Source organism: Chiloscyllium punctatum, chromosome 5 (assembly GCF_047496795.1).
Source record: "Chiloscyllium punctatum isolate Juve2018m chromosome 5, sChiPun1.3, whole genome shotgun sequence".
NCBI classification, from domain to species: Eukaryota; Metazoa; Chordata; class Chondrichthyes; order Orectolobiformes; family Hemiscylliidae; genus Chiloscyllium; species Chiloscyllium punctatum.
In genome coordinates this window covers 10,357,332-10,382,148 of record NC_092743.1, presented here as the reverse complement: position 1 = coordinate 10,382,148, position 24,817 = coordinate 10,357,332, and the positions used below count along the sequence as shown (strand labels likewise).

The 24,817-nt window shown below is 41.2% G+C and overlaps 1 protein-coding gene across 3 annotated transcripts in view; it reads left to right on the top strand.

The window, feature by feature from the left end:
- The window catches only part of stk3 (serine/threonine kinase 3 (STE20 homolog, yeast)), a 423,830-nt gene that overhangs the window by 67,363 nt on the left and 331,650 nt on the right, over nt 1–24,817 (top strand). For all 3 annotated transcript variants that reach the window (XM_072569764.1, XM_072569765.1, XM_072569763.1), the window contains exon 2: nt 21,569–21,649. In XM_072569764.1, the coding sequence (XP_072425865.1) occupies nt 21,569–21,649 (81 nt within the window). The remainder of the gene's footprint in view (nt 1–21,568; nt 21,650–24,817) is intronic.

The following is a 24,817-nucleotide window of genomic DNA, read 5'->3' as shown; positions in this document are numbered from 1 at the left end:
GAACTATAGACCCGCTAGTTTGATGGCAGTACTAGGGAAAATGTTGAAATCTAAAGAATGTGATAACTGAACATTTATAGAAAAGAATGGCAAAATTGGGGCAGAGGTAACATGGCTTTATTCTGGGTTAGTGGTGCTGGAAAAGCACAGCAGTTCAGGCAGCATCCGAGGAGCAGTAAAATTGACGTTTCGGGCAAAAGCCCTTCATCAGGAATACAGACAGAGGGCCTGCAGGGTGGAGAGATAAAAGGTTGGAGAGAGATTTTATCTCTCCAACCTTCAGGCACTCTACCTGTATTCCTGATGAAGGGCTGTTACCCGAAATGTCGATTTTACTGCTCCTCGGATGCTGCCTGAACTGCTGTGCTTTTCCAGCACCACTAATCCAGAATCTGGTTTCCACAAACCAACAGCCACTCTCAGACAACAACTCACCAGAATGAAGGACCCGATACCCAGCATGAGTAAAACCAATGTAGTGTACAAAATCCCATGCAAGGACTGCACAAAACACTACATAGGACAAACAGGAAGACAGCTAACGATCCGCATCCATGAACACCAACTAGCCACGAAACGACACGACCAGCTATCCTTAGTAGCCACACACGCAGATGACAAGCAACATGAATTCGACTGGGACAACACTACTATTATAGGGCAAGGAGAAAGTGAGGACTGCAGATGCTCGAGATCAGAGCTGAAAATGTGTTGCTGGAAAAGCGTAGCAGGTCAGGCAGCATCCAAGGAACAGGAGAATCGATGTTTCAGGCATAAGCCCTTCTTCAGGAATGATAGGGCAAGCCAAACAGAGAACAGCCAGGGAATTCCTAGAGGCATGGCACTCATCCACAGATTCTATCAACAAACACATCGACCTGGACTCAATATACCAGCCACTGCAGCGGACAGCTGGAACTGACAACCGGAAGCGGCAGAGACAGGCCAGTATAAATGCTGGAGGAAACATCACAGAAGTGCTTCACAGGAGGCTCCCATGCACTGCGGATGTCACCTAGACAGGAGGACGAAACATTTGCAACACAAATTCCCATCTCGGCGAACAGAACCACAACAACGAGCACCCGAGCTACAAATCTTCTCACAAACTTTGAACATCTGTTTACGATATCCTCAGAAAACACTCCCAACAAGTTGGTCAATCACAATTTCTCAATGTAATTCTATGCGTACTCTGGCCAATCAGATTATGATTATCCAAGTAAATTGAATCAACCATTTTCCTTATTACTGATGTAAGGCTGGCAGGTCTGTAGTTTCCTATTTTTGTTTTCTTTACCTTCTTAAGTAGAAGGTGACATTTGCTCCATCCAATCAGCAGGAACTAATCCAGAATCGCTAGAATTTTGGAGGATGTTCACTAATGCTTTCACTACTTCACAGTTAACTTTTTTAAACAGTCTGGAATGTAGAATGTGATATGTCCTGGAGATTTACTCATAATTAATTTCTCCTACATCACCTTTTTACTGACATTAATTTTCTTCAATTCTTCATTTCTCTCAGTCCCTACGGTTGCTAATTCTCCAGAGAGTTTTTTTGTACTTTTGTCAGTGAAGGTAAGTACAAAATAGTCATTTAGCTTCCCTGCAATTTCTCTATTTCCCCATTTTATATTCTCTTGGCGTTGTAATAGACCCACATCATTTCATGAAAATATTTCCTTCTTATGACCTCTACAATAGATTCTAGTACTTTCCCTTCTACTAATAGAAAGCTCTCTCTCCTTTCTTTATTAGTTTTTTGGTCCACCTTTGTATTCCAAAATCCTTTCAATCCTCAGATTTATTACTCTTTCTAGAAATTTAATGGGCCTTTTATTTTAAATTCTATATAATCCTTAACTGCCTGTGTTGATTGTGACGTGCCTTCCATCATGAGTTCAGAAGTGAGGATGTTCACTGATGATTACACAGTGTTCAGCATCATTCGCGACTTCTCAGATTTTGAAATAGCTAGTGTTCTTATGTAGCAGGACCTGAATGATATCCAGGCTTCGGCTGAAAAATGTAAACGACATTCACACTATTCAAGTGCCATGTTGACCTTTTTTTTGGATTCTTCAGGCTAAACACTTAAAAATATTGTGACACCCTTTTACTATTCTGTGAGTAAGTGTGATACATAGTGTGTAAAAAGAATTTGATCAGGATAGCCACATGTCCTGAAGATACCGTTGATCAGATTAGACTTGATCTCATTGAATGACAGAGCAGTCTCAATGGGCTGAATGTCCTATTTCTCTCCTCTGTCTTACATGTCCTATTTCTGTGTTAAACATGCAAGGGGAGCAAATGGCTAGGCCCCTAATTACAAGAGTACCGATGTGGCCATTCTTATAGTGTTGAGATCTGCGGGTCTGAACACACGTAATTTTTCGGGATAATAGGCTTGTGTTAGACAGTAGAGGAGAAACCATTCACAGAATTCTCAACCAATTTGTTGAGGAAAGGGAGCATCAGTTAGGTGGTTATGATTCATTCAATTAAAAATACATTTCTCCTTGAAACTGAAAATTTTAGCGACTTAACTAAAAAGGTTGCTCGTTTATGAAGTTCAATGACAGAAATGATGGACAATTAAACAACTAGAAGGCAGCTTGACAAATAACCCCATCTTCAATGCTAAGGGAGTCTCGCAGCTTAGTGCAAAAGGCATCCACCTTCATTCAGAAGTGCTGAGTGGATGATCCATCTCAAACTCCTTCGCTCAGGTGCTCACACTCTGAAAATCTCTCTCTCTCTCTCACATATGTGCACACTCACACACTCACTCACAAACAAGAGTTTTCACTTTCACAGATGTCAGTCTTCAATGAGATTGAATCATTTTGTGTGATATCAAGAAATGGCTGAAGGCACTGGATACTGGAAAGGCTATTGGCCTTGACAACATTCTAGGAGAGGGACTGAAGACTTGTGCACCAGAACTAGATGTGTCCAAAGTTGAGGTGATTGGAATCAGCTGCAACACACATCTCTAGCCAACAATATGGAACACTGCCTAGATAGTCCTGTCTAGAAAAAGCTAACTTGACCAGTTAGCTCTCAGTCTATGCTCAATCATCAGCAAAGTGATAGAAGGTGTCATTGATATTGCTGTCAAGTGGAATTTGCAAGGGAATAATCTGCCCACTGATGTTCAGTTTGTGTTTTGTTCTGATCTCATAATTGCATTGGTCCAAGCATGGGCAAAAGAGCAGTCCATTGGCGAGGTCACTGTGACTTACCTTGTCACAGTGTGGAGCCCTAAAAAATTGGAATTGGGAAGAAGACTTTTTTACTGGATGAAGTCATACTGAGCACAAAAGAAGCTTTGTGCTGGTTGGAGGTTAGACATCTTAATCCAAGGGCATCACTGGATCAGGATGGCATCTTGGGTCCAATCTCTTTAGAGCTGAAAATGTTTTACTGGAAAAGCGCAGCAGGTCAGGCAGCATCCAAGGAACAGGAGAATTGATGTTTCGGGCATAAGCCCTTCTTCAGAAGAAGGACTTATGCCCGAAACGTCGATTCGCCTGTTCCTGGGATGCTGCCTGACCTGCTGCGCTTTTCCAGCAACACATTTTCAGCTCTGATCTCCAGCATCTGCAGTCCTCACTTTCTCCTCCAATCTCTTTAGCTACTACAGCTGCTTTCCGTCATGAGGCCAGAAATGGTGGTGTTCACTGATGATTGCACAGTATTCAGCAGTATTTGTAAGTTCTCAGATTCTGTAGGCGATGCAGTTCATATGCAGCAGGATGTGAATAACATACAGGCTTGGGTTGAAAAGCGTACATGGCATTCACACTACACAAGTGCCAAGTAATGACCGTCTTCAACAAGAGACAACCTGACTATTACCCCATGATGTTCAATGACATCTGCTACTATCAACATGTTTGGAACAGACATGATCATATAAATACTGAGGTCCCCAGAGCAGGTAAGTGGCTAGGAATTTTGTTGTGAGTAGCTTGCTTCCTAAATCCCTAATGGTTATCCACTATCTACAGGCACAGTCAGGGGTGTGATAGAATACTGTCCAATTGACTGAAGAGGTGTAGCTCCAACAATATGAGGTAAGCTTGATACCATCCAGGTCAAAGCTGTAAACTTGTTTGGCAGCCTATCCACCACCTTCTTAATTCATTCCCTTCACCATAAACGTACATTGTCAGCAGTGCACCATCTACAAAACACATTGCATGAATCACTAGAGCTCCTTTAACAATACCTTCCAAACTGTGATCTCTGCCATTGAGAAGGACAAGGGTAGCAGACACATGGCCACACCATCACCTGAAAGCAACCCTCACACCATCCTAACTTGCAACTAGATCCTAACTACCATTCTTTCACTGTTGTTAAGTCAAAATCGTGAAGTTCCTTCCTAACATGACAGTTGATAACCCTGCAGCCCAATGGACTGAAGCAGTTGGAAAAGGCAGCCTACCATTACCATCTTGAGGGGAATTAAGGAAGGCCAATAAATGGTGGCTTAGCTAGCGGCACCCACATTTCATGATTGAGTAAAAATGTTAAATCAAACAAAATGTTCCTTTTAGTTATTTCTAATTGAGTATGGACTTGTACTCATTTAGTTCAGGCTTGCAAACCCAAAAATAAGTATCTGCTGTTTGATGTGATTCTATGATGGTAGCAGTTGCAGAAGAATACTGGCTTTAGATTAGATTAGATTCCCAACAGTATAGAAACAGGCCCTTCAGCCCAACAAGTCCACATCAAACCTCTGAAGAGTAACTCACCCAGACCCATTATCCTACCCGATATTTACCCTTGACTAATGCACCTAACACTATGGGCAAATAGCATGGCCAATTCACCTGACCAGTCCATCTTTGCATTGTGGGAGGTAACCGGAGCATCTGGAGGAAACCCACGCAGACATGTGGAGAATGTGCAAATTCCACACAGTCAGTCACCAGAGGCTGTCTTTGAACCTGGGTCCCTGGCGCTGTGAGGCAGCAGTGCTAACCATTGAGCTACTGCGCCTCCCATTGCTCGCAATAAATTACGATAATCCATATCAATTCATTTATACTTATTAGAAGCAATGTACAATAAAGTGAAAGTAGTTGCTCTCTGCTAATGAAAACAATTTTTGAGCATAGTGCCTTTTTAAAAAATTATCTGGGGGGTATCCAATATGGTAGTGATCTAGGAGGATCACTGTGCTGAGCTCTGCACCACAGTGCAGGCAAGACAGAGTCTCTACCTACCCTATCCTGGTCATCACAGTAATTTAGGACCCTAGAAGAGTCACAGAGTCCTAGAAAATCATTTACCTTTATTCTCGCTGCTCGGATGTCAATGAAGGGAGCAGGTTCGGCCAAAGGTGGGGCAGCTGCCCAACCTACAGGCTCACCAGACTTTATTACTTACCAGGCCCGAGCCTCGGAGCTTATAAAATCTCATGAGGTGCTGGGGAAGCAGATCGAGAACAAGCTGGCCCCAATCTCTGTTCAGCTGCAGAAGCATGAACAGCAGCTAGAGACCTTGGGAAAAGGTCGGATGAGGTTGAATGCAAGATCGCAGTGGTGGAAGCTGAGACTATTTTCTCCAAGGATAGGATCCAGGCCCTGGAGACGCAGGTTCGTAATTTGCTTGATCAGGTGGATGATCTTGAGATCGGGCAGGAGTAAAAATATTCAGATCGTTGGTCTGCTGGAGATGAAGGAAGGTGAGCAACCAGTGGAATTTTTGAGAGTTGGCTGCCAAAATTCCTTAGCTTGGAGACTAAAATGGGAAGTTTGAAGATTGAAAGAGCTCATCAGGTAATGGCACAAAAGCAAGGTCTGGACCAATGCTTCAGACTACCTTTAATGGATCCGTACACTTCTTTGACTCTCCAGAGAAGGCAAGCGACTTTGTCGACAAGCTAACTGAGGCTGAGTGATTTAATATGTATAGATAATAGCATTTTTTGGGTCCTTTTTTCAAAAAAAAAGGGAAGTCTTGTTGGGGTTTTCTTTTTTTTTGCCAATAATCTGGGTTAAGTTATGCTTGGGGATGGTAGGGTATTTAATTTTAATTTCTAAGTTAAGCTATACTAGGGAATGGATGGGGTATTCACTATTAACTTTTAGCCTCTTTGCTTACATCATTATTCTGTTTTTTTTTGCATGTGTTTACAGTGCGGCTCTTGCAAGGTGGAGGGAAAATGGTTGGAATGGCTAGACACTGATTCTTGGGCAATTTAAACCCAGTTCTGGTATTTAAATGCCTTGTTTACAGTATTGGCAGTGGGGTGGGAAGTTGGGTTGTGTAGGTGCCCCCTTTGGCGGGAGATGAACTCCCCTATCCTGTGCCATTGGTGCTTTATACGTTGTTTTGTTTTTTGTTTTTTCTTGTATATAGCTTTTGATAGTTTTGTAGGTTTGTTAACTGTAATTGTTTTAGTATGTGTAGTTTTTATGTTCTGTGGATTTTCTTTTATTACAGCTTAGTGATTTGTAATTCGAGTTCTTCCTCTCTAGAGCTCCTTTAACAATACCTTCCAAACTGTGATCTCTGCCATTGAGAATGACAAGGGTAGCAGACACATGGCCACACCATCACCTGGAAAGCAACCCTCACACCATCCTAACTTGGAACTAGATCCTGACTACCATTCTTTCACTGTTGTTAAGTCAAAATCATGAAATTCCTTCCTAACATGACAGTTGATAACCCTGCAGCCCAATGGACTGAAGCAGTTGGAAAAGGCAGCCTACCATTACCATCTTGAGGGGAATTAGGGAAGGCCAATAAATGGTGGCTTAGCTAGCGGCACCCACATTTCATGATTGAGTAAAAATGTTAAATCAAACAAAATGTTCCTTTTGTACTTATAACTACAGAAGGTTATGGCTAATGACTTGTTTAAATGGTGTACCTGAAATATCAAGGGGAATCACTTGCCAATCAAGAGAAAAAGGTACTCTTGAGTTTTAAAAAGGAAAAGGTGGATATTGCCTTATTGCAGGAGATGCACTTGGATGATAGGGAACATTTGAAATTACAGCAGAATGGGTTTGATCAGGTTTACTTTTCATCTTTTAATACTAGGAGTAAGAAAGTGGCCATATTAGTTAGAAGGAATCTCCCATTTAAGTTACTAGAGTATGTTAAAGGCACATGCAGGAGGTTTGTAATTCTTAAAGCTTTGATAAATGGTGAAGAATATGGTGTTTTGAATGTTTACTGTCCCCTGGCCCATCCCCTTAAATTCCTGGGAGATGTGTCCTCTAAATTGGTTAGCCTTATCATGGGGGAGATTTTAATTGTCGTATGGATCCTGCGGTAGACAGGTTGTCCAAAGACCCTCTGATACCCTCTTTACAAACTAAGCAATTATTTGAGTTAGGGTCAGTGGATTTCTGGAGGTGTCTCCACCCTACAGGCATTGATTTTGTTTTTTCCCAATCTGCATAGGTGCCACACTAGGGTTGATTTAATTTTGACTCCTGTAGCAATCCTGGACTTGGTGGCATCCCGTACGATTGATAATACCATCTCTAATCACACTCCAGAGTACTTCATGGTTAAGATTAAGGACACTTGTAGAGGTCCGAGACGCTGTTGAGTGGATCCCTTTATCCTAAAAGATACTAAGTTTGTGGAGTATTTCGCCAAGAAGTTCAGCATGTTCCTACACATTAATTCAGGTTCGACTAATAGCCCATCTGTTCTCTGGGAAATAGCTAAAGCTTATGCCAGAGGATTAAATATTTCGTACTCTGCCAGTAGGAAGTGGCTGAAGGGTGAGCAACAGTGTCTGCTCGAAACACAGTTGAAGGCAGCCGAGAAGGCGTACTTTGACAGGCCCTCATTGGCTCAGCTACAGAGGATCACAGCACTTCAGTCTGCATTGAACTCCATGCTCATGCAGACCACAAAGAAGGAGCTTACTTTTGCAAAACAAAGTTGTTTGAGCGTGGTGACAAACTGGACAAGTACTTAGCGTACCCTGCCAGGAAAAAGAGTGCCTCTCAAACCATTACGTCACTCAGGGAAGGTGCTGTAAACCTAACCTGTGATTCCTAAAAGATTGATGCAGCATTTTGGGGATTTTACTCTGAATTATATCAGTCTGAAAGCTGTGAGGATAAGTGGGCTAGGATGGAGTCGTTTTCAAAAATCTGGAGCTCCTGTAACCCTCTAACAAGAGTCTTGTCTTAATGCCTTGTTATCAGAGCAAGAGGTGCAGGAGGCTGTAACACAGCTTCAGAATGGAAAGGTACCTGGTCCTGATGGACTTCCCAATGAATTTTATAAGGAATCTATAAGCATGCTGTCAAGTTCAATGTTCAACATGTTTAATGACTTATACATTCATGATCACCTCCCGCCATCTCTAAGAGAGGCCAATATCCCTCATATCCTTAAAAAAGGGAAGGCCCCAGAAGATTGTCCTTCCTATAGATGCAGTTCACTTTTAAATGTTGATTTTAAAATCCTTTCTAAGATTCTTGCATTAAGGCTAGAAACTGTGATGCCTTCTATTATTAAAGAGGACCAGATGGGTTTTATAGAAGGCTGCAGATCTTCCAATAATGTTAGGAGGTTACTTCATATGATTCAAATCTGTCAGCAACAGTCTGTACAGGGATTAGTGATCTCTCTTGATGCAGAGCAGGCATTTGACTAGGTCGAGCGGCCGTACCTTTTTTATACGCGAGAGCGGTTTGGCTGAGGTGAAGTCTTTATAAGATGGGTAAAGGTTCTTTACAGTGACCCTCTTACTGCAATTTTTTTTAGATTAGATTACTTACAGTGTGGAAACAGGCCCTTCGGCCCAACAAGTCCACACCGCCCCGCCGAAGCGCAACCCACCCATACCCCTACATCTACCCCTTACCTAACACTACAGGCAATTTAGCATGGCCAATTCACCTGACCTGCACATCTTTGGAGTGTGGGAGGAAACCGGAGCACCCGGAGGAAACCCACGCAGACACGGGGAGAATGTGCAAACTCCACACAGAGAGTCGCCTGAGGTGGGAATTGAACCCGGGTCTCTGGCGCTGTGAGGCAGCAGTGCTAACCACTGTGCCACCGTGCCGCCCACAATTCTCACCGATGGTGTGCAGTGAAGTAATTTAACTATCTTTAGGCGTAGTTGACAGGGCTGTCCCCTCTCGCCATTGCTTTTTACATTGGTGGTTCAGCCGCTGGTGGAGGCCATTTGTAGGGATCATAATGTACCGGTCCAAGTAGTGGGGTCAAAATCACATAAGATTTTGTTGTACGCGGATGATGTCCTTGTTATTTGTCAAGCCCAGCAGTTTCGGTGCCTTATCTGATACAGTGCATCAATTTGTTTGGGCTACAACTTTGCAAGATCGGAGGCTATGCCTATGATTGGTCTTACGAAAATACCAGGTTTGCAGAGTGAATCTTTTTTCCCTTTTAAGTGGTCACAGAGGGGTTTTCTTTAATTTGGTATATTCATTACTCCCGTTTTGATCAGCTGTTTAAAGCTAATTTTGTTTATTTATTTGACAGAATCAAACAAGACCTTTGAAGATGGGAGGCTCTTCTGGTTTCTTGGTTAGGTCCGATAACCCTAATTAAAATGAATAATTTTCCCTGTCTACTGTACCCTATGCGAATGCTCCCTTTGATTTTCACTCGGCAAACGTTCAGGAGCTTGAACAGCTGGTTCAGCTCTTTTACAGGCATCGTTAGCAGCCCCTTTATAAGTTAACTAAATTGCAACTGCTCCGCAGACTGGGAGAGTGGATCTCTGGACAATAAAAACTATCAACTAAGTTTGCTTCTATCCTATGTGAGTGTCTGGCCCTGTGGGGACCCTCTTTCAATATAGTTACTTATTGAAACTTCTCAAGCAAAGTGCCCCCTTTCCAGCTTGCTGTTCTTGGACAAAATGAGGACAGTTACTAATACTGTTAAAGCATGGAGGGCAATGTGGCAGAGGCAAGGCAATATTTCCAAAACATCATGTCTTACACCTATAATTGGCATGCTGGGTTTTCAGAGCTGAAAATGTGTTGCTGGAAAAGCGCAGCAGGTCAGGCAGCATCCAAGGAGCAGGAGAATCGACATTTCGGGCATGAGCCCTTCTTCAGGAATTCCTGAAGAAGGGCTCATGCCCGAAACGTCAATTCTCCTGCTCCTTGGATGCTGCCTGACCTGCTGTGCTTTTCCAGCAACACGTTTTCAGCTCATGCTGGTTTTTCAACTGGGGATGATAGACTCTGGGTTTAAACTCTGGGTGACTAGAGGTGTGTCTTGCCTGGGTGATTTATTTGAGGGGGACACGATGATGTCTTTTGACCAGTTAATAAGAGTTTCTGAGCCGGGACTTCTTTTGTTTTTTCCAAATTCGGGATTTCATTCAAAAAAGGATTACCCAAGAATGGTGCATAAAATTGAGAATTTCTATACGACGTGGCAGCCCTTTTTGGACAACATGGACACAGATTTGTCTGCCACACTAATAAGGACTTATATATAGTCATAACTATTGTATTTTATGAATCTAATATCCAGAGAGGAAGAACTACAAACGTATGAATATGTGGAAATTATTACTCTTGATGGTCGAGAGTTAGTGTTTTGTTTCACTGAGCCTTATTATCATTATTTATTAGTTAGGTGTTAGTTATTAGTTATTATCTATGTATTTAGTGAGGTTTTTTTCTACATAGATATATGTATTTGTACATGAGTGAGTTTTTTTTTCTTTTTTTCCTCTTTTCCTGTACTGTTTTGAATTGTATGGTTTTGTACTTGCAATATTAAAAAATCTATTTTTCAATAAAGATATATTTTAAAACGTTTTCTGGGAGTTTAGATTACTTATAGTTGCGTGTCTATTTTCTTCATAGTTAAATAATCTCACAGTGCCAGGTTATAATCCAACAGGTTTATTATGAAGCACAAGCTTTTGGAGCGCTGCTCCTTCATCACGTAACTGTGGAGCAGGATCATAAGATACAGAATTTTTAACAAAAGATTACAATGTCATGCAACCGAAATGATATATTGAACAAACGTAGATTGTTGTTGAGTCTTTCATTTTTAACTTTGTTCACCCCAATCCAGCACCAGCTCCTCCACATCATGTTTTCTTCATGGCAACTTGGTGACCAATCCTTTTATCCTGTAATATAACTTGTGTGATAGATTGAAATTTAATGTCCTTGTATTTGTCCTGATGAGTGTACGACAGGAAGGTTTGGCAACCTGCCTCTCTTTGCAGCATTAATTAATGATGTATGAAATCCAGGAAACAAATGACTGGCATTTAATTGTTTTACACTAGGCTAATTTCCATGTGGTTTTGGTAAGTGGATCCAAATGTGTGACATTGGGGTTTGAAAGAGACATAATTTTTAATGTTCAAATGTCTTATGTTATTTTGTAATCCCTTAGATATCAAGTTACATGTGGGAAGATGTCATTACTGTTTTCCTCTGGAGACTGTTCAAAAACGAAGAACTCAGTAAAATGTCATAATACAAACCATCTACAGAGTTTTCTCTGATTGATGAAGGGATTTCAGTAATATTTTTTGCAGTAAAATCAGAGAAAATTTGAATTGTTCTGTTTACATAGCTATTTTGAAAGAGGCAGAAGGGTTACTTATGTAAAATGTGTTCAAAGCAGATGTGATTTTTTTTCACAAATTTTATTATGACAGATGAACTATTTTGTGAAAACTTAAAAGTTTTCCTTCGTGTGTGTTTTTTTAAAGGTCCATATTAGTGCTTGTGACAACTATTTTACACAGTGTTATAGAGATAGAGATGTGCAGCATGGAAACAGACCCTTCTGTCCAACCCATCCATGCCGACCAGATATCCCAACCTAATCTAGTCCCACCTGCCAGCACCCGGCCCATATCCCTCCAAACCCTTCCTTTTCATATACCCTTCCAAATGCCTCTTAAATGTTGCAATTGTACCAGCCTCCACCACTTCCTCTGGCAGTTCATTCCATACATGTACCACTCTCTGTGTGAAAACGTTGCCCTGTAGGTCTCTTTTATATCTTTCCCCTCTCACCCTAAACCTATGCCCTCTAGTTCTGGACTCCCTGACCCGAGGGAAAAGACTTTGCCTATTTACCCTATCCATGTCCCTCATAATTTTGTAAACCTCTATAAGGTCACCCTTCAGTCTCCGACACTCCAGGGAAAACAGCTCCAGCCTGTTCAGCCTCTCTCTATAGCTCAAATCCTCCAACCCTGGCAACATCCTTGTAAATCTTTTCTGAACCCTTTCAAGTTTCACAACATCTTTCCGATAGGAAGGAGACCAAAATTGCACGCAATATTCCAACAGGGGCCTAACCAATGTCCTGAGCAGCCGCAACATGACCTCCCAACTCCTGTACTCAATACTCTGACCAATAAAGGAAAGCATACCAAACGCCTTCTTCACTAATCTGTCTACTTGCAACTCCACTTTCAAGGAGCTATGAGCCTGCACTCCAAGTCTCTTTGTTCAGCAATACTCCTTAGGACCTTACCATTAAGTGTATAAATCCTGCTAAGATTTGCTTTCTCAAAATGTAGCACTTCGCATTTATCTGAATTAAGCTCCATCTGCCACTTCTCAGCCCATTAGCCCATTTGGTCCAGATCCTGTTGTAATCTGAGGTAACCCTCTTCGCTTTCCACTACACCTTCAATTTTGGTGTCATCTGCAAACTTACTAACTGTACCTCTTATGCTCGCATCCACATCATTTATGTAAATGTCAAAAAGCGGAGGACCGATACTTGTGGCACTCTACTGGTCACAGACCTCCAGTCTGAAAAACAACCCTGCACTACCACCCTCTGTCTTCTACCTTTGAGCCAGTTCTGTATCCAAATGGTTAGTTCTCCCTGTATTCTGTGAGATCTAACCTTGCTAACCAGTCTTCCATGGGGAACCTTGTCAAGCGCCTTACTGAAGTCAATATAGATCACATCTACTGCTCTGCCCTCATCAATCTTCTTTGTGACTTCCTCAAAAAACTCAATCAAGTTTGTGAGACACGATTTCCCATGCACAAAGCCATGTTGACTATCCCTAATCAGTCCTTGCCTTTCCAAATACATGTATATCCTGTCCCTCAGGATTCCCTCCAACAACATGCCCATCACCGAGGTCAGGCTCACTGGTCTATAGTTCCCTGGCTTGTCCTTACCACCCTTCTTAAACAGTGGCACCACTTTTGCCAACCTCCAGTCTTCCGGCACCTCACCTGTGACTATTGATGATACAAATATCTCAGCAAGAGGCCCAGTAATCACTTCTCTAGCTTCCCACAGAATTCTATGGTAAACCTGATCGGGTATTAGGGATTTATCCACCTTTACCCGTTTCAAGACATCCAGCATTTCCTCCTCTGTAATATGCACACTTTGCAAGATGTCACAATCTATTTCCCTACAGTCTATTTCTTCTATATTCTTTTCCACAGTAGATACTGATTCAAAATACTCGTTTAGTATCTCCCCCATTTTCTGCGGCTCTACACAAAGGCAGCCTTGCTGATCTTTGAGGGGCCCTATTCTCTCCCTAGTTACCCTTTTGTCCTTAATGTATTTGTAAAAACTCTTTGGATTGTCCTCAATTCTATTTGCCAAAGCTATCTCATGTTCCCTTTTTGCCCTCCTGATTTCCCTCTTAAGTATACTCCTACTTCCTTTATACTCTTCTAAGGAGTCACTCGATCTATCCTGCATATGAGTGCACATGCTTCATAAGAATAAAGCAACATATGGGTGGATTTTAGAAGCAGATTAGAGTTTGATAGATCCACAACGCTGCCACCTGCTCTACTGGTTTGACACCATAATCCTGACGCCAAACGAGCTGAGGTCACATCAGTTGCTAGCTAACAAGTAGTGGTAGCCAACTATAAGTCCTTAATAGTGCTAATATGTACTTGAAGCCAGTCAGCAGTGTAGGCAAGAGATGTTGGACCAGTGCATGGCAATCCAAACATTTCTATGGGTTTGTGTTGGAAAAGCAAGGTTGGCTGTGATTAATCCATGATATGGAGGTGCCTGTGGTGGACGGAGGTGGATAAAGACAGAAGTCACAGGTTAGAATCCAACAGGTTTATTTGAAATCACAAGCTTTTGGAGTGCTGTTCCTTCCTCAGATGGCATAAAGAGAAGTGCACAGGCACAATTTATAGGCAAAGAGATTAAATGATCCTACAAGTGGCATGAGTGGAGTGACAACAGGTTAATAACAGATGATCGGAAGTGTTAGATGGTGTGAATAAAGTGTCAACAGCTGATTAGCAAGTGAAGGATGACCTATAATCTGATTAGTTAAGGCAGAGAGATAATTACAAACAATTAAAAATAAGGTGGTGCTGGAAACAAACAGAATGGCTGGAATAACATGATACATATAAGAGTCACATGCAGATTATTCCAATGGGGGATTCCCTTCCTCTCCCTGCACTAGTCATGACTGAAGAAGTAAACCTGCGGCCTTTGATTCCTCAACATAGAGGTATCTCTTTTTCTAACATGACTCTGCAGCTTCTGCCCCAGCATTAGGGTTGAAGTTGCTAGAAGGTCTCCATTTGGTCCTCCAGCTTTGACAGCCCACTGTTATATTTAATTAAATGGCAAGTATTTTAAGAGTTATCATAGTGGGTGACTTTAACTTCTCCAATATTGACTGGGACTCCCTTAGAACAAGATGCTTAGTCAGGGTAGAATTTGTTAAAAACATCCAAGAGGGTTTCTTGAAATAGTATGCGGACAGTCGAAATAGAGGAGGTGCCTAGATTGTAGGCTGGAGATTGTACTGGCTAATGAGTCCGGCCAGTTGACTGATCTTTCCGTGGGAGAGCATTTTGGAAACAGTGATCACAACTGCTTATGCTTTAAGATAGCTACGAATAAGGATAAGTCAGGTCCTTGTGGCAAAGTACTAAATTGGGGGAGGGCAAATTATGTCAGTATTAGGAGGAGCTAGGGAGTTTTAATTCCTATTATCAGATAAGTCCACTTTTGAGACAGCATGAATTGTTCAAAGACCTGCTGATGAGAATTCAGGACTGGCATGTTCCATTAAGGGGGAAGGACAAGGATGGGAGGGTAGGGGACCCTTGGATAATGAGGGAAGTTGTGAATTTAGTCAAAAGGGGAAAAAAAATCTTTGTAAGGTTTAGGAAGCTAAAATCATTAGGGCCTATGAGGAATATAAAGGAAGCAGAAAAGGACTCAAGCAAAGAATTAGGGAAGCAAGAAGTGGCCATGAAATGAACTTGGCAAGTAGGGTTAAAGAGAATCCCAAGGCATTCTAAACATACTTAAAAAACAAGAGGATAACTAAGGTGAAAGTTGGTTCACTCAAGGATAAAGGGGATGCAGAGAATGTGAGTGAGATCCTAAATGAAGAGAAGGATATGGAGGATATGAGATTTGTGCGGAGCTAATATGCTACGGCATTTTGAGATCAAGAAAGAGGTGGTTTTGGATATCCTGAAGAGCATTAAGATGGATACGTCACCAGGGCCAATGGTATCTATACCAAATTTTTAAGAGAAGCAAAGAGGAGATTGCTGGGGCTTTGACCAAGATCTTTGTATCCTCGTTAGCCACTGGACAGGTCCCAGACTGGGGAGTAGCTCATGTTGGTCCTCTGTCAACAAAAGGAAATAGGGACAATCCAGGAAACTAGACTGTTGAGTCTCACGTCAGTGGCTGGGAAACAATTGGAGAGAATTCTTAGGGATTGATTTAATAATGGGCCCTTTACTGAGATATTTGTATCATCGATAGTCACAGGTGAGGTGCTGGAAGACTGGAGGTTGGCTCATGTGGTACCAGTATTTAAGAAAGGTGGTAAGGATAAGCCAGGGAACTATAGACCGGTGAGCCTGCTGGCCTGAGGGACAGGATTTACACGTGTTTGGGAAGGAAAGGACTGATTAGGGATAGTCAGCATGGTTTTGTGCATGGGAAATCATGTCTCAAAAAATTGATTGAGTTTTTTGAAGAAGTAACAAAGATGTTTGATGATGGCAGAGTGGTGGATGTGATTATTATGGACTTCAGTAAGGCATTCGACAAAGTTTCCCATGGGAGACTGGTTAGCAAGGTTAGATCTCATGGAATAGACAGTGACCTAGCCATTTGGATACAGAATTGGCTCGAAGATAGAAGACAGAGGGTGGAGGTGGAGAGTTGCGTTTCAGACTGGGTCCACTACTTTTCATCATTTATATAAAACGATTTGGATGTGAACATAGTAGATATAGTTAGTAAATTTGCAGATGACACCAAAATTGGAGGTGTAGTGGACAGCGAAGAAGGTTACTTCAGATTACAGTGGGATTTTGATCAGATGAGCCAATGAGCTGAGGAGTGGCAGATGGAGTTTAATTTAGATAAATGTGGGGTGTTGCATTTTTGGGAAAGCAAATCTTAGCAGGACTTCTACACTTAATGGTCAGGTCTAAGGGCGTGTTGCTGAACAAAGAGACCTTGGAGTGCAGGTTCATAGCTCTTTGAAAGTTGAGTTGGAGGTAGATAGGATAGTGAAGAAGGCATTTGGTATGCTTACCTTTATTGGTCAGAGTGTTGAGTGGAGGGAGGTCATGTTGTGACTGCACAGGATGTTAGTTAGACCACTTTTGGAATATTGCGTGCAATTCTGGTCTCCTTCCTATTGGGAGGATGTTGTGAAACTTGAAAGGGTTTACAAGGATATTGCCAGGGTTGGAGGGTTTGAGCTATAGGGAGTGACCGTATAGGCTGGGGCTGTTTTCCCTGGAGTGTTGGAGACTGAGGGGTGACCTTTTAGAGGTTTATAAAATCGTGAGGGGCATGGGGTAGCATAAATAGACAAAGTCTTTTTCTTGGGGTTGGGGAATCCAGAACTAGAAGGCATAAGTTTAGGTTGAGAGGGGGAAGATATAAAAGAAAACTAAGGGGCAAGTTTTTCACACAGAGGGTGGTGCGGGTATGGAATGAGCAGTCAGAGGAAGTGGTGGAGGCTAGTACAATTGCAACATTTAAAAGGCATCTAGGTGGATATATAAACCGGAAGTGTTCAGAGGGATATGGGCCCACTGCTGGCAAATGGGACTAGATTAAGTTGGGATATCTGGTCAGCATTTGTCTGTTTTCGTGATGTGCATCCCTATGACTCTATAATATGCATTTGGAAAAGCATAGCCTAATTAGGGACAGTCAGCATGGCTTTGTTCAGGGCAGGTGATGTCTCATTAACTTGATTTAATTTTTTGACGATGAGACAAAGGTGATCGATGAGGGTAGAGTAGTAGATGCTATCTACATGGATTTTAGCAAGACTTTCGACAAGGTCCCCTTGTGTAAGGCTCATCCCGAAGATTAAGATGCATGGGATCCATAGCCGCATGGATTCAAAATGGGCTTGCCCATAGAAGGCAGAAGTTGATTGTGGAAGGGTGATTTTCAGGCTGAAGGTCCGTGACTTGTGGTGTTCTGCAGTTTGTGATATACATACAAATGACTTAGAGGAAAATGTAGGTGGGTGGGTTTGTAAGTTTGCAGACAGTACAGAGATTGGTGGAGCTGTGGATAGTGTAGAAGATGGTCAAAGGATACAATGGAAAAAATTAGTCACAGATTTGGTTGGAGAAATGGCAGATGGAGTTTAATCTGTGAAAGTGTGAGGTGCTGTACTTTGGGAGATGAAATGTAAAGGAATGTATATAGTTCATCGCAGGAGCCTGATCAGTATTGATGTACAGAGGGATCTTGGGGTTCAAGTCTATAGCTCTCTGAAAGTGGCCTTGCAAGTAGAAAGGGTGGTAAAGAAGGTGTATGGCATGCTTGCTTTTATTGGTCAGAGAACTGAGTATAAGATTCAGGATGTCATGATGCAGCCTTATAAGACTTTGATTGGATACATTTCGAGTATTGCATACATTTCTGGTTGCCATGTTACTGGAAGGATGTGGAGGCTTTGCAGAGGGTGCAGAAGACATCTACCAAGATGCTAAGCTATAAGGAGAGGCTGGAAAAATTTTCTCTGGAACGGTGAAGGCAGAGGGGATAAGTGATAGAAGTCTGGAAAATTGAGATACATATATAGGATTGACAGCCAGAATCTTTTTCCTAAAGTTGAAATGTCTAAAACTAGGGAGCATGCATTTAAGGTGAGAGGGGAAAGTTCAAAAGAGATGTGAGGGGTAGGTTTTTTACACAGAGAATGTTAGGTATGTAGAAAATGCTGCCAGGGGTGGTAGTGGAGGCAGATACAATAGGCGCATTTAGGTAAGCACATGAATATACAAAGAATGGAGGGATATGGACCAAACGGGATTAGTTGAATTTGGTGTCATGTTTGACACAACATCATGGGCCAAAAGGCTTGCTCCTGTGCTGTAATGTTCTAGGTTCTAACCTTTTTAAAAATGTGTAAATGGGACCAAAACTGAATTGGTCCCCGAGTCCCAACCCAGCATTATAAACTGTTGCCATAATGCCATTTGTTGATAATGTGAACAATTAATAACTGAATTATCTATACAGAGTTTTGATGCATATTCCTCAATTTCCTTATGTAAAGAAAATCTTTCAGTCTCTGGTGAGAAAATTTCAATTGATTTAAAAGCTCATCTTGTTTGGGAATAGTTTCAGAATGCCACTAATGCATATGTGAACCCTACTGCAAACCAGTTGAACAGATTTTTTTTTCCTTCAATTGTAAAACAAGCTCTGCAGTAATATTCTTGTTTCCCAAATCTTTCCAGGAATTCAGGATATAACCTAAACTGGCAATTCAGTGCTTTTACTAAGGAAGTAATTGGAAGTCTCTTTAAAGATGTGATAACACAAAATTTCATTTAACTCTCCAAATTTCCTAATGTTGTTTGAGTAGTTGACATTTCAGCAACTCTCCTTAGCAACATTTATCTTATGAACAGTATTACCAATAAAACAATCTTTGACAGATAAATGAAAAATATGTGGAACTGTACATATAAGTGAACAGGATGTATTTGTAGAATAATTTGTGAGAGAACAAACACAGTTTTTGGCCTTAACCCCCTTCTTCATCTTTTAGTATGATTATATTGGATGTCAACTCCATTCTCCCCCAAACCATCCTTCATCCCCCTCTTGATGCCCTTATCCTTTGACTTCCATAATTTTATCAACCTCACTCTTAAATATATGAAACAACTCAGCAATCAGTGCTGTTTGGGGTATAGAATTTAAAACTCTTGCACTCTTTTGAGATAAAATATTGCTTCTATCTTTCTTCTCAGTTTAGGGTTGTGAAGAAAGGTGGATAATTTGGTTATAGAGGAACTAGAAAGGAGGGCCAGTGGCCCTCTTAAACTTTAGATAATAGCTGAAGTACATTAGATGTCACGTTAAAATAATAGAGTAGTAGACTTCTAAAACAGGCTTCCAGCTTGTATAATGAAAAAATGAGCACTGAATTCCTTGTAGTGAGGGTTGGACCTGTTTCTGGTTAGTGTGAAGATCACCACCTCAAATAGGAAGTAGGTATTCTTGAATATCAATCACTGCGATGGGTGTTTCCTAGAGTAGTTTAAATTTATTGATGAACTGCAGAAGAGTTCTTTTTGTCTGACTAATTGACCTCAGTCCTGAATAATCTGTGTTTTGATACCCGTCCCTGTAACTCCTCAAGATTTTGCATGATGTTTGATCAAAAACTACTGTTGGAATTCTTACGAAGGATGTGCCTAATAGAAATTATCTGGTTTCACTGAAAGCTAAAACTGACAGTAACTAGTTAAACAGCATCCAAGGAGCAGGAGAATCGATGTTTCGGGCATGAGCCCTTCTTCAGGAATGAGGAAAATGTGCCAAGCAGGCTAAGATAAAAGGTAGGGAGGAGGGACTTGGGAAATGCATTTCCAACGCCCCTCCCCCAAGTCCCTCCTCCCTACCTTTTATCTTAGCCTGCTTGGCACACTTTCCTCATTCCTGAAGAAGGGCTCATACCCGAAACGTCAATTCTCCTGTTCCTTGGATGCTGCCTGACCTGTTGCGCTTTTTCAGCAACACATTTTCAGCTCTGATCTCCAGCATCTGCAGTCCTCACTTTCTCCTAGTAACTAGTTAAAACAATGATCAACAGGAAAATAATTAATTAAGGGAAGGAGCTTGCAAGAATTGTCGTGTGCCAATTATGTCCTTGTTATGTCACATGCCTGCCAGATAAACAAAACTTGTGTGAAGTTATTTGCTAGTTCAAAAATACAAAGAACTACAAAAGAAATGGGGTTTGCAAATATTGCGTATGATAGGCTGTGATTCTGGGTAGTCATGGCAGTGATGCAAGAAATATACAAATAAGTTGCAGATTATACTTTCACCTTCTGTGTGAGGGGGGAGGAATGTTGGTGAGGGATTATGTGAAGTTGAAGGCGAAAAACGTTACCTCAGAGTACAATGGGTTCTTGATCAGATGGGCCAATGGGCCGAGGAGTGGCAAATAGAGTTTAATTTAGATAACTGTGAGGTGTTGTGTTTTGGAAAGGCAAATCAGGGCAGGATTTACACTTAATGGTAAAGTCCAGGGGAGTGTTGCTAAACAAACAGGCCTTGGACTGCAGGTTCATAGTTCCTTAAAGTGGTTGCAGATAGGATAGTGAAGAAGGCGTTTAGAGTGCTTTCCTCTACTGGTCAGAGCATCAGATATAAGAATTGGGAGGTCATATTGTGGCTGTATAGGACATTGGTTAGGCCACTTTTGGAATATTGTGTGCAAATCTGGTCTCCCTCCCTCCTATAGGAAGGATGTTGTGAAAATTGAAGGGGTTCAGAAAAGATTTACAAAGATAGATTTAAGAAAGAACTATAGGGAGAAGCTGAATAAGCTTGTGCTGTTTACCCTGGAGCACGGAGGCTGAGGGATGACCTTACAGAGATTTATAAAATCATGAGGGGCATAGATAAGGTAAATAGATGAGGTCTTTTCCCCCAGGGTGGGGGAGTCCAGAACTAGAGGGCATAGGTTTAAGGTGAGAGGAAAAAGATTTAAAAGAGACTTAAGGGGCAATGTTTGCACACAGATGGTAATGTGTGTATGGGATGAGCTACCAGAGGAAGTGGTGGAGGCTGGTACAATTCCAACATTTAAAAGGCAACTTGGTGGGTGTATGAATAGGAAGGGTTTAGAGGGATATGGGCCAAGTGCTGGCAAATGGGACTAGATTAGGTTAGGATATCTGGTCAGGAAGGGACTGTTTCCATCCTGTACATCTGTATGACTCTACTGGTAAGTAACTTGTTTTGGGATATATCTAGGAAAATTGCTTCCACTTGCTGGGAAGACCAGAACTAGGGCCACAAATGTAAGTTAGTCATGAATAGATCCAATAGGGAATAATAATCAAATACTGTGTTTAAAAATTGTTTTTGGTTGTGGTATTATGAACCTGACTTTTGAGGAAGGAGAAAGTTTCACACCATTTTCAGAACAGTTCAGTGATTTAAGTAGAGTTAATTGTGTATGTTAATGGATTGAATCAGACTCAATGCAATGAATACCTTTTCTGATTCATGTTTTCTTATGTTTTTCAATTTCTTTTTCATTAATTTAGCAAGTTGAAAAAGCTGAGTGAAGACAGCCTTACTAAGCAGCCTGAAGAGGTTTTTGATGTATTGGAAAAACTCGGTGAAGGGTAAGTGGTGCAATTGTTGAACTGGCTTCTTTAATCAGCAGGATCCTTCTCTTGCTACCATACTAAGCTGGAATCATTACACAGCTTTGAAATGGTTCAATTTGTAAATTTTAAACATTGAGTTTGTTAATGGAACTTTACGTCAGTATTTCCTGTGAGCTCATTTGTATACACTGTAATGCATAGAACAGGTTAGTGGTATTGGGCTGGAAAAGAGGAATAGGAGCATAGGAACATCAAGCATGCTCTGTTATTTAAGATGATCGTGGTTGATGAATACTTCAATGTCTTGAACCCAAACCATTTGTAATCAGAAATATGTTTATTTCTACTTGAAATATACTCAAAAATCTGAGTTTCCACAGCTCACTGGGGTAGAGAATTTCAGATTCACACCTTAATGGTTCTAAATTACCCAAACACGGGAAACCTCTTACCTGCATCTACTCTCTATTTCTCTTTAAGTATTACGTACATTTCAATGAGATCACATCTCATTCTTTGAAACTGTAAAGAATACAAGCCTCACTTGCCCAATCTCTCCTTATATTACCATCCCAGGCAAAAGCCTGCTGTTACAGTTCATCTCTGACAATATCCGATCAAAATAGCACACAGGTGTGGTCTAACCAAATTTCTGTACAATTGAAGCAAGACTTCATTACTGTTATACTCAAATCCTCTTGCGATAAAGGCTAACATTTCAGTATCCTTCCTAATAGCTTGATGTACCGACATGTTTGCTCTCAGTGACTTGTTGACAAGGACACCCACGTCTCTTTATCTACCTTTAGTTTCAAACCTCTTACCACTTAAGAAATACTCTACACACCTGTTTCTTCTACCAAAGTGGATAACCTCACATTTTTCCATATATTTCATCTGGATTGGTTTTTCCTATTTACTAACCTTGTAGAAATCCTTCTGAAGCTGCTTTATGTCTTCCTCATAATATTACATTTAGTCTCCACAGTCAAATCATTTACTGTACATTGTGAACAGCTGTGGCTAAGTACTGATCCTTTTGATACCCTATTCATCACAGCCTGCCAACAAAAGAATGACCCATTTATTTCTATTCTCTGTTTTCTTTCTGCTAGCCAATCTTAAACCATGCCAGCATATAATCTTCTATCCCATGCTTTTTAATTTTGCAATCCAACCTCTTGTTGGGGATCTTATCTGAAAATCCAAATCTACTAAGTCTCTCATCTCCCCTTTATCAATTTTGTTGGTAAATCCTCAAAAAACCCCAAGGTCATCAAACACGATTTACCATTTGCAATTCCATGCTGACTGTGTCCAATCAGATCATTATTATACAGTATCTATTTATCATATCCTTTATAATAGATTTTAGCATTTTACTCCTACTGATGTAAGATTGCCAGATCTGTAGTTCCCTGATTTCTTTCTCACTCCTTGCTTAAGTATTAGGGTGACATTTGATAGCTTCCAATTTCCAATTTTCAGAATCTACAGTATTTTGAAACATGATCATCAGTACACTAACCATCTTTGTCATTACCTTCTTTAACACTCTAGGATATAGAATATCAGGTCCCAGGAACTTTCAGCCCCATTAATGACTCCAGTACAACCTTCTTTGTAATATTGATTTTTTCAATTCCTCATTGTCCCTTGTCCTTTCAATCTCTAATTCTGGGAGATTTATTGTAATTTCCTCAGTGAAAACATTCACGAGATTATCATTTAGATTTGCTCCCATTTCTCTATTCCCCATTATAAATTGTCCTGACTCTCTGTACCAGATTCAATTCAACTTAGCTAAATGTTTTATTTTTATATACCAATAGAAGATTTTATAGACTTGTATTTGGAAGATTGTGTGCATATTTTATTCTCCCTTTTCTTATGAACTTTTCTTCTCCAGTGGAGGTGTGATATAGGATGTGTGCTGCTGAACTTATGTTTTCTATTTTTCTGACTCCATGCCATTTATTTTTGTGGTCATTGGTGGGTTGGGAAGACCTTGGGTGCAAACTCACTCATACCTCTTCTGAGGTTGGGTTTCTATTGTGAGGACAATAGGAAAATCACATTTTCTCCCACACACTACTTTTGTGCACTGGTGTGGATTTTGTAAGCCAAAGAGGAATTAGAGAATTTGTGACCACAACAGGAAACCTGTTTGAGAAGTGGGGGATATTTTGAAAGATTCACTATAAATTGTCTTAAGACTGTCAAATGTCAGCATTAGATGCCAAATTGTAACATGGATCTGTTTTTAATGCAGTGATTCATCATAAGGCACAGGTAGTTTGTCTCTTGCCTTGACAATTACCATATAATTCTGATGCATTGCATTACTTTTCCAATTATCAAAAATGCTGCGATGCATTAAAATTGTACAGAAAAGAAATCCTGTCTGCCTTTGTCTATAGGAACATAGGAACTAGAAGTGAGAGTTGGCAGTTCAACCCTTTGAGCCTCCTCTGCCATTTAACCTGATTATGGCTGATTTTATCCTGGTCTCAACTCCACTTTCTTGCCTGGTCCCCATAGCCCTTTATCCCGCTTTTTATCAGAAATATATCTATTTATTTTTTGATTCTGTTGATTGATTCTGGCACCACTGCCCTCCCCTCCCCCCACCTTATCTCAGTCCCAACACCCGGATTCAGCACTGCCCTCTTGACCTGCAATCTTCTTCCCGACCTCTCTGCCCCACCCCCTCTCCAGCCTATCACCCACACCCTCACCTCCTTCCACCTATCGTATTCCCAGCGCCCCTCCCCCAAATTCCATCACCCCCCCACCTTTTATCTCAGCCCGCTTGGCGCACCAGGCTCTTTCCTGAAAGAGGGCTTATGCCCGAAACATTGATTCTCCTGCTCCTCGGATGCTGCCTGGCCTGCTGCGCTTTTCCAGCACCACACTTTTCAACTCTGGTCTCCAGCATCTGCAGTCCTCACTTTCTCCTACCTTCTTTACTACCTTAGCAACTTGTTTTTCCACATTCAGGGAGCTATGGACTTGCACACCAAGACTCTTCTAAATGTCAGTGCTCTTAAGGATCGTGCCATTTACTGTATACCTTACCCTTGCATTTGACCTCCCAAACTGCATCATCTCACACTAGTCTAGATTTCTCAACCCAGCATTCCAATTGATCGATATCCTGCTGTAACCTTTGATAACCTTCCT